Raw genomic sequence first — 9,752 nt, forward strand, 5'->3', positions numbered from 1 at the left:
CAGACCTGCAGGCGGCTTGTCCGGGTCCTGCTGCCTGCGCGTGGGCTACCACCCGCCGCTTCTGCAGCATGCTGCCTGCGGCCCTGCTGCTGGGAGGGGGCCGTCGGTGCCTCGTCCTTCTACAGGGGGGCGGCTGCCAATGACTGTCAGAGGCCCAGTGAACGTACAAGTTATTCTGCTCACTTAAGGAGGAAATAGACTTAGAATCTTGGCATGCTGAGGTGTGGGAGGGGGACAGGATAATGGGGAGGAGGCCTGAAGTGGCTTTATTACTAGTTTCAGGAGCCTAGCGTAAGATGGTGTGCCTCTGAGTAGAGCACCCTTACTATTTCATTACTGATAAAACATGTTTTATTTTTCTTCGTATAGTGGTGGCAGAGGGTTTCCTTTTTTACCTTCATTTCCCTGTGTTTGTTTCCTGTTTATGTATTTTGCTTTGACTAATCCCTTCCTAAATACTATAGAACTCTAACACAACTGGTGACTTGTTGGACTAGCAAATGAGGGTGCCAGAATTCTTGTTTTTCATGTAATCACTCCTGCTGACTTTCTTAATAGGCATACGGCCGCCTATTGTCAATGGCCCAATGCCAGCACGGCCACTGGTTGCACTCCTGGATGGACGAGATTGCACTGTGGAGATGCCCATCTTGAAGGATGTTGCTACGGTGGCATTTTGTGATGCTCAGTCAACTCAGGAAATCCATGAAAAGGTGGGCAAGAAAACGTGCAGCAGGCATTCAGACGCAGAGCTCTGCCCCTTAGAGTAACCAAAGCAGAGATTGATTTGGACTTTTTTTTGTTGTAGGTGCTGAATGAGGCAGTAGGCGCTCTGATGTATCACACCATTACCCTTTCTCGTCAGGATCTGGAGAAATTCAAAGCTCTCAGGGTCATTGTGCGTATTGGGAGTGGCTATGACAATGTTGACATCAAATCTGCTGCAGAATTAGGTATGATGACACCATTAGGGCTCTGTCGTGATCAGAACTGAATGTGAAGTGGAATACTGCACATGTTTTTCTGTTTTATAGCTGAGTGTATTTAAAACCTTTTATGTAAAAAGATTTGAAGCTGCTTAGTATCAGGCATCTTTAGGAAGCTGACCAATATTGGAGCTGGTAGGTGGCTTGAAAGATTTTCAGTTTTCAGATTGCTCCACTATAGGTGTTAGTGTCTTTGCTATTTTTTGGCATTCAGAAACCTGAGTATGGTGTCTAGGTAACTTTTAGTGAGGTGGCTTTGAGTTGTTTGTGGGCAAAGGATTGAGCAAACTCTGAAAGCAGCCTACAAATGCTGATGCAGGGTAAACTAAATGCTTGATAAGTGAGTTTTCCTGTTAATTTTTTATATGCACGTAGGTTCTGATTCAACACTTTATTATTGATCCCTTTAGAGCCCTAGGCACGTGAGGAATCTCTGGATCAGGTGACAAAAGCTGCTATTTATTAAACATATGGCAGTGAGACTTCTGGACCTTGTAGTCTCCTAGGTGAGGTGGATCATCTAAGTACCCTGCTCCTTCTTTTTTAGGTTTGTGTCAGTGATTTGAAACTTTTCTTCATGTAATGCAAATCAGATTAAGCTTAAGTCATATGCAAGTATTTATATATAAAATTGGAAAAGGCAGTAAAATTTCTGGATCTGTAAGAGCAGTTGAATTGCAAATAAATGAAGAGTGCATGTTTGTCTAGTGCTTGAATTGGGTCTAAAGAGTTTTCTCTGAATGATTCAACTGAATAGTCTCAAGAGTTCCTGGCAAGGTCTTATCCAACCATTACATTTTTGGGCTGGGTTTGGAACCTAATCTACTCTTAGGATTCTCTACTTAAAGTCACCATCCGTGTCTTTGATTTGCTAAGATTCAAAGCTTTCCATTTCCCCCTGCTCCACACTCATTAACCCAAGGAGAAATGGGTCAAAGTTTTCTCACCCTTAAGCTGCTATTTGGCACTTCTGCTTTGGAGCAATAGAATGATGACTTATGCATGGCCAGATTTGCTTTTTCATGGACAATTAATTATTATTTTCATGCTTAGCCAGGCCCTTTAATTCATTCTGAGGTAAGATACTGTTCCTTATGTGTTCTGAATCTTCAAATCAGACCAAAGGGCTGTTGTGCGTGTGTTTGCACTTTCTTACATTTAAGCATAATATTGCACATAAACACAAATTTGTGTCTAGCTGTGTAAGAGACAAATCCATGTGGCTTGTTTGAAGTTGAATGACATGGTAACCAGTGAGATTAAAAGAAGTTAGGTTTCCCTATCTCCCCCCCCCTTCTTGTCCTCTGAGTTGTCTGTGTGACATTACGGCACAATTGCAAAGGATTTGATAGAGAAAAGGAGTCAGGTATCTGGGACTGTGTGTGGCCATTGCTCTCCTAGCTTTCTTGGGAGAGCATGGCCTGAGTTTAGTTGAATGTCTCCTCTGTAACAGGCTTACAAAAGAGTGACGCACAGCTGGATTTTATGTGTCTTCAACCATTGCATAGATTTTATTCCTAGATTTTAGATGGGTAGTGGACTTTTGAGGAGGAAAAGTTTCCTTGGTTTGGCAAGTCGCTAGGGTTATGTTTGGGAGGAGGCCATTTTTTCATCTAGTTATTTTTATTTATTGACTGATTTGTTCAATGAAGGATAGCAGCAGTGAAAATGGAAGTGGTATGTTGCCAGGCTGCATCCCCTATTTTTTTTCTTTTTTTTTTTTTTTTTTAAATAGACTGCTCAGGAATGACCAGATTTTGCAGCAGTGTTCCATGTTTCCCTTTCCTGACAGTAATTTGTGCTTCCAGGACTTTGACTCTGTTTGCATTAGTAATTTACCTGATAGTTCTAGCCATGGGTTTTATGGTCCCTTGTGGTTGTATGTTATCCTAGAGTGTGAGTGTTATGTGTTGTTAAGTGTAACTTAAAATGGATTTAGAGAGGCTCCTGTGGCTTCTCTCTGCATTTAAGGAGTTAGTTACTTATTGTTGCTCCTGGGGAAGCTGATGCTTGCAGTGAGCATCTGGACTGTGAGGCATGGAACAGCTCAACCATCTGTCTTAATTCTTCTACAGTCTGCCAGTTAATCTGCCAGAAGTATCTCTGGAACTAGTGCATCTTTTTGGATGCAGATCTTCTAAAACAGTCAAGTTTCTTGCATCACCTTATGACCCAGTTTTCTCATTTCAGCCTGTTTTTTTTCTGGTGAGTGTGTCAATCAAATGGATATTTATAAGGAAGGAATGGTCTTTCCTTGGGGCTAAAAAGCTGGCTGGTTGCATCTATGTTGCTGTAAAATGAGCTTCTGAAATGAATCCTGTGTTTCTTGGCAGTAGTTCTGGAGCACTGAATTATCTTTCAGCACTTATGCCTGTAAGAGCTTTATGTTGATTTAGTGTTGTGATACTAAAAGTCTTATATGACCTCTATGGCTTTGTAGGCATTGCAGTTTGCAACATCCCTTCCTCCTCAGTAGAGGAGACTGCTGACTCCACCCTCTGCCACATCTTGAACCTCTATCGCCGTGTTACTTGGCTGCATCAGGCTATGCGGGAAGGGAATCGAGCCTCGAGTGTAGAACAGATTCGAGAGGTGGCTGGAGGCGCTGTGCGTATCCGTGGGGAGACTTTGGGCATCATTGGATTAGGTAAGTTAAGGGAATTGTTAGATTGAAAAGTAAATTGTGAAAGTTTTTGGGAACCCAAGAGTCACAGACTGAAAAAAGTGATAATTTTACAGCTGTTCATTGTGAAACACACTGACTCATAAGGAATGCTAGTGCCCTATTCTGTGATGCTGGATATCTTCAAAAGTTGGGTGTATATCATGGGATTGGGGATTTTTTTTTTTTTTTTAATTCAAATGCCTAGAAGAATTGGAACATTCAGACAGCTCTTCTTGGTGACTGTTTTCCTGTGTGCTAGGCTCTGTATCAGTAACAAAGCTACCAATTCCTTCTCCAAGTTCTTGTAATCAGATTATTACTGCCTCTGACTCAGAGTCCAGATTTGGTTTGAAAAACAGCTCCTTCTAGGCTAAGCTCTGGCTATTGCATGGGGAAGGACTAGAATTAGCCACATGGGATCAGCACTGAATAACCTCCTCTGGATCCCTGTGGCAATCCTAGGGGTTTCCAGGGCTGCAGTACCTTGAGCCCTGGCAGTAAATTCCAGTGTAGGCTCCCAGTCTACCCCAGTATCTTGTCTTTAAAGTTTGTTTTACCTTTCCTTGATGATTGTGGGTTTTCTTTTGTGAAGGCCGAGTTGGACAGGCAGTGGCTCTGCGAGCCAAGTCCTTTGGCTTCAACGTGATTTTCTATGATCCCTATCTGCCGGATGGAGTGGAGCGATCCTTGGGTTTACAACGAGTAGGAACCCTGCAGGATCTACTAATGCACAGCGATTGCATCACATTGCACTGCAGCCTGAATGAACATAACCATCACCTCATCAATGACTTCACTATTAAACAGGTGCAGCAGGAGCTTGATTTCCCCCACAGAGCACTGTGGAAATGAATGCAAACAGAAACTGCTGCTTTCACAGAGGCTGAGAGCATGTGAATCCTGCTGCCTCTGTCGTGTGCCTCCTGCTGCCTTTGGAGGCTGGGAGCGTGTGGATCCGGGTGCCTGTGCTTTGTGCTGTATAGAATTTTGTGTTAAGAAAAGAATAGGATTGGCTCTTTTTGCCAAGTAATTTCATTTATAAAGAATGTTTTAGGTGATTCATTCAACTTCAAATTACTTTTAAAATGCACAATTGACTCTGTTGGTTAGAGCCAGATGTGGTGTGGCTGGGACTGTGTAAGTTTCTTTACACAGCTCTGCCAAAGCCTCTCTGCCCAAGCCCACTGCAAAGTCAGTCTCGGGCTCTACTCCGCTAGTCTATGAGTGCTTTTCAGTGCTTTCATGAGAGATATCTGGACGTTGTAGTCCAGTTTTGTATAGCTGGATACTTGATTCATGTCCTCTTTCTTTTTTAATGTAGTAGGATGAATATGGAGTGCAGAACTTGAGAGTTCCACTTTTGCCCTTACTGTCTTGTGGTTTTGTTTGTTCATTTTCAAAGCAAATTTCTCAAGCATCGCTTGCAGGCATTTCCCCTGTGGTTAGCTTTGCAGTGAGAGCACTCCTAGTCCATCCAGGCCTCATCTAATCACTGCAGGCTCCTGCTCATTTCCAGTAGACTTCCCAAGATTCACTTAGCTTCCATGAAAAGTCTCATTCTCAACCCACTTAATATTTTTCTTCTTCCAGATGCGTCAGGGCTGCTTCTTAGTGAACACAGCCCGAGGAGGGCTGGTAGATGAGAAAGCCTTAGCGCAAGCTTTGAAAGAGGGAAGAATCAGAGGAACAGCATTGGATGTGCATGAGTCTGAGCCTTTCAGGTAATGTTGAACCTGCGTCCCTGCTGCTATCCTGTGACTCGCCTACGCTGGATGATTCTTTTGTGTTTTTTGTTATTTGAGTTAGTGATACCCGAGAGGATAGATGGATTATCACTTCTGGAGAGAAACCACCTTTTTTTGGGTTTTGTTTTTTTTTTCCTCCCCACAGCTTTGCTCAGGGGCCCTTAAAAGATGCACCCAATGTGATCTGCACTCCTCACACTGCTTGGTACAGCGAGCAGGCTTCCATTGAATCCAGAGAAGATGCAGCTAAAGAGATCCGCAGAGCTATTACAGGTAATGAGGAAGACTGTATGCTCTGCAGCTGCTGTTGAATTAGTATTCTTTTGTTAGTTCACTGAAAGGATTATGCTGATTTTTCTGAAAACTTAGACTCAGTAACTGGTTTCTGGAACTGGAGCATAAGTTGATAATTGTCTCTTTGCCTTCTGAGAATCTTGTAACTAATGCTGGAGTGGCACTTCCCCTCCCTGGGAAAGCCTTGTACCCTAGTACATCTTCCAAATCCTTTGCAATAATTCCTTTGACAGTTACGCAGTATACCTTTTTACTGGAGTAGTACATATTGTCTCTTGGAGAAAGTGAGACTTGGAAATTGCAGTTTGTGGCCAGTAATTTCCAAAAGATCACAGAAGTGGGAAGGAAGGATCAGTTTCTTGTCTTCTCCAGAGACCAGTTGTTCAGAGGAGAGTCTCCCCTGCCCAGTGTTAGCCTGTGGAAGTAGGTAGAAAAGATGTTGCACCTTTCCTTTCTAGTTACCTTTGTAAATGCTTCAGGGAACAAGCCCCTCCTTCTTGTGTCCTGTTTTTTAAAAAAATGCAGGTCACATACCTGATGCTTTGAGGAACTGTGTTAATAAGGAGTACTTGCTGTTAGCAGCTCAGTGGTCCAGTATTGATCCTGCAGCTGTCCACCCAGAACTCAACGGAGCTGCAGCCTACAGGTGAGATATGTAGGTTGCCCAAGTTACTGCTTCCAACCATGTCTTCCTACTGAAGTAGGCCAACAGCCCTTTTTGGGTTTGAGAACTGCTTGTACTTGCAAGCAGGTATGTTTCTGTTCCTATATACTTTGTGTATGAGCTCTTTCCAGAAACTTAACAGGAGTACTTCTGAAGCTGTACTAGGATTTAACATTTACTTGGTCATATTTAATTCCAGCTGCATATTGGTTAATTTTTCCAAATCCTTGCAAGACCTGCCCGAGAGATACCTTAATATAAGAAAGCCTGCTGGGTGCCTGAAAAGAGGTCTGGATCTTAACATTTAGAAGTTGTGCATATCACTAGGGCTGTGTAAACAAAGCACAGTTCTTATCTGTACCCCAAATATGGACTATTAAAGAGACATTGTCCAGTGGATTTGGGCAGTGGCATAAATACACTGTATTTCAGTTTATTTGTCTGTTACAGACCTGCCAGGTGATTGTGGCAGTTTACTTCCCTTCTGTTTTTCTCCCATCTGCAAAGTAGGAAATACATTCTCTTCCCTTCTCTGAGAGATCTATAGAGGTTCAGATACATTTATGGAGAAGGCACAGGGAAGCAGAATGGAAGTAATGGAAGAATAGTTCATTAGAAAATGATGAGTATCACTCTCCTATTTTTCATCTTACGTCTAGCTCTTTTATTAGTTCAGCTCCTTACTTTTTCTGTCTTAGAGTCCAGTGGAGGATAACTGGCAGCTTGCACTCTTCCTGCCGATAGGGAGGGAATTTTCAGCTCCTCGGGGTGCCTTCATACAGTGCCTCACACTGTTTTCCACTGGAGATAAACTTTGTACCTGTTTTCCAAATGCTTAGTATGTGACCTGAGACTATCTCTGCCTGTCTGAGAACAGGTGTCATTTGGTATTAGGATATAACTGCCACTCGTCAGCTCTGGAGACTTTTCCTGTGTTCTGTCTCAGAGCATTTCTGTTAAAAAGGGGGGTTTGTATTCAGCAGGTGCCTGAGGGCATGTCTCCTTTCCCCTTGCATAACTCTGTTGGACAAGCTTGTAATTTCTGTGTTTCTGTTGGTTTTAGGTTTCCTCCGGGAGTAGTGGGAGTAGCCACCCCTGGGCTACCAGAACCACCAGTAGTGGAGGGGATTGTAGCTCATGGGATCCCTCCCGTTTCTCACTCTGCACCGACTACCCCTTCCCCAGGAGAGACGAGCAAACTGGATGCAGACAGAGAAATTCCTGCAAAAAAAGTCTTTCTCTCCTCTAGCAGCAGAAAAAAGTAGGAGGGTATCTCCTCCTAGGACCTTCTTTAACACCCTACAGAGACTGTTTCCTGTTCATACAGGATGGGAGAATGCATTTCATTACTGGCAAACTTTAGCTCTTGCCTTTATTTTGTAACCCTTTAGTTTTAATCTCTCAATGAATCTTTCTCCTTCTCTGGGGCAGGGCAGCAGTGACCTTGCCTCCCCTCAGAAATACTTGGTTTAATGAATGAGTTTTTCCATATATCAGCTTTGGTTGTCTGTGACAGGGAACTGTCCTTGTGCACTTGAAAATAGAAGTGGAGCTGTCTGATCAGGGATAGCACTCAGTGTTTCTAACTCCAGACTTCAGTGCACACTTTTTGGTTGTGACTTGTAGCTTAAATTTAATTTGGCTGAACCTCTTTAAGTGTAGCCATGGAGAATATTAGAAAAATATTAGTGGATTGGAGAAGTTGTGACTACTGTCTTTATTATACCCTTGGTAGAATTCAGCCTAGGCTGAGCTCTGTATTACTTTGCTTGTTTTAATTAAGGTTTCCTGTGAGAACAGACATAGCACAGGCATTGCTAGTTTTGACCATAAAAAGTTTTGTCTATGCAGTACTGGGCCTGAAGTTAAAAGTAACAGTCTCAAAGCCAGCCTTGTAAATAATTTGGAAGGGATTAAAATGTCATCAAATGTGTTCTGGTGGCCACTGTGTTTGTGAGGCTTCAGAATAGTTCACCCTGGAGTCTGCATAACTTGGAGAAGGCAAGAGAGTGCAGAAATGGGAAAAACTTGCACTGGGAGACAGCAGGTAGCAATAACTTGCAGCTGCAGTTGCTGGTTCCTCACACGCACACATACCTCACAGTCTAATGGTGGTGTTTATCCACAAGGTACCTTATGTTAGAATTCTAAGCTTCGTGCTACAGACTTTTTTTTCTTTGCATAACTGCATCAACTAGAAGTAACATACCACTTGTCTCTGTGCTGATGGAGAAGGCAGCTTTTAACAGTTGACCAAATTACTCTACTTTAGCTCTCCTAGCGTATACTGCATCTCCAATAGTGGTTTTTTACCTCAATAAGCTTTGTGATACTAAAGGAGAAAGAACATTCTTAGTTTGTCACCTGAAGCCAAAGCAGGATTCTTGCTCTCAAGTCTTTTCCTATTTCCCAAATTATTGAATATGAATTGCTTCTTTGAGGGGTATGGAGTTTTCAGCAAAAGAGGTTCCACAGATTTTCCTTAATTCCAAATCTTCCTTTAATTTCATCTTGTTACACTGTAGTTATAGCCTTTCCCTGCACAAGATGTAACAATTCCCGATTGATTTGTTTATGTTGTGTGGGTGTATTAAAGTAGGTGCTATATGGAAGGCATACCCTTTGTGTGGGTTTATCTGCCTCCCTTGATTCTTCTGTGTCTGGAAGCTGAACAGCTGGGAACAGACTGGAAATACACCTTGAGGTGTGGACAAAATCCTCTGTTTAGGCTGTTTACAGTTTAGGAGGCTGAGGAAAGCTTTTGGAGTCACCAAGTTTTCAGATTTTTTCCTAGTTTTAAATTTTTCTCCAATACTGCCTTTGTATAATGGCTTACTGCTGATACAGTGAAGTGATTCATTCCTTTCTCCTCCACCCCCCTGTTCCCCCCCAGCAATTCAAGAAAGGAAAATAGGCAAGAAGTAAACTTCAGATGTTTTCTTACAGATTTTACACTTTAACTGTTTAGCATCAGTGAGATGATACTAGTTCTCTAGTGCTGAACGTCTTTTTTGATAAGGTTTTTGTCTCTGTGAAGGTTATTGGCTTCTGTGTTTTCATGGATGATGCTGATTCTACTTAAAATTCATATACCTCCTTGGCTGCTCAGGTTTAGCAGATGAGACTGGGACTGGTGGTAGGCACAAATTACAGGAGAACTTTTTCTGAAGAAAAACCTAGAGCTCAGAAGCACATTGATTGCAGCTGTACCTAAAATAACCAGCAGCACTTTACTGAGTTCTCTAATCTCTAGGAAATCTAAATCTTACAATCTACTAGCTCAGAAAGCTGCTCTTCTGACAGGCAGATGCGGAGAAGTTTTCAGCAATTGAGAGCTCATCTTCTGTCTATTACCACATTAGGGAAGCAGTCTGTCAATAACTATTTTTTCCTTATTT

The 9,752-nt window shown here is 42.5% G+C and overlaps 1 protein-coding gene across 1 annotated transcript; it reads left to right on the top strand.

Moving 5' to 3' along the window:
• The first annotated feature begins 562 nt into the window (after window positions 1-562).
• On the top strand, window positions 563-7,878 carry CTBP1 (C-terminal binding protein 1). The gene is made up of 8 exons (XM_009708614.1): window positions 563-713; window positions 809-953; window positions 3,427-3,633; window positions 4,244-4,458; window positions 5,242-5,372; window positions 5,542-5,669; window positions 6,216-6,336; window positions 7,418-7,878. Exons 1-8 carry the CDS (start codon window positions 588-590, stop codon window positions 7,617-7,619), a joined length of 1,275 nt encoding a protein of 424 aa, XP_009706916.1. The 5' UTR covers window positions 563-587; the 3' UTR covers window positions 7,620-7,878.
• Window positions 7,879-9,752: the final 1,874 nt, after the last annotated feature.

The sequence above is a fragment of the Cariama cristata genome, unplaced genomic scaffold (assembly GCF_000690535.1).
Source record: "Cariama cristata isolate BGI_N322 unplaced genomic scaffold, ASM69053v1 scaffold41439, whole genome shotgun sequence".
In the NCBI taxonomy this organism is placed as follows: domain Eukaryota; kingdom Metazoa; phylum Chordata; class Aves; order Cariamiformes; family Cariamidae; genus Cariama; species Cariama cristata.

What these genes read in the sequence shown, in the direction of transcription:
- CTBP1 (XM_009708614.1), top strand. Translation starts at nt 588, where the DNA reads ATGCCAGCACGGCCACTGGTTGCACTCCTGGATGGACGAGATTGCACT. An exon ending in TTTGGGCATCATTGGATTAG is followed by an intron (nt 3,634 to 4,243) that starts GTAAGTTAAGGG and finishes TCTTTTGTGAAG; the next exon opens with GCCGAGTTGGACAGGCAGTG. An exon ending in CATGAGTCTGAGCCTTTCAG is followed by an intron (nt 5,373 to 5,541) that starts GTAATGTTGAAC and finishes TCCTCCCCACAG; the next exon opens with CTTTGCTCAGGGGCCCTTAA.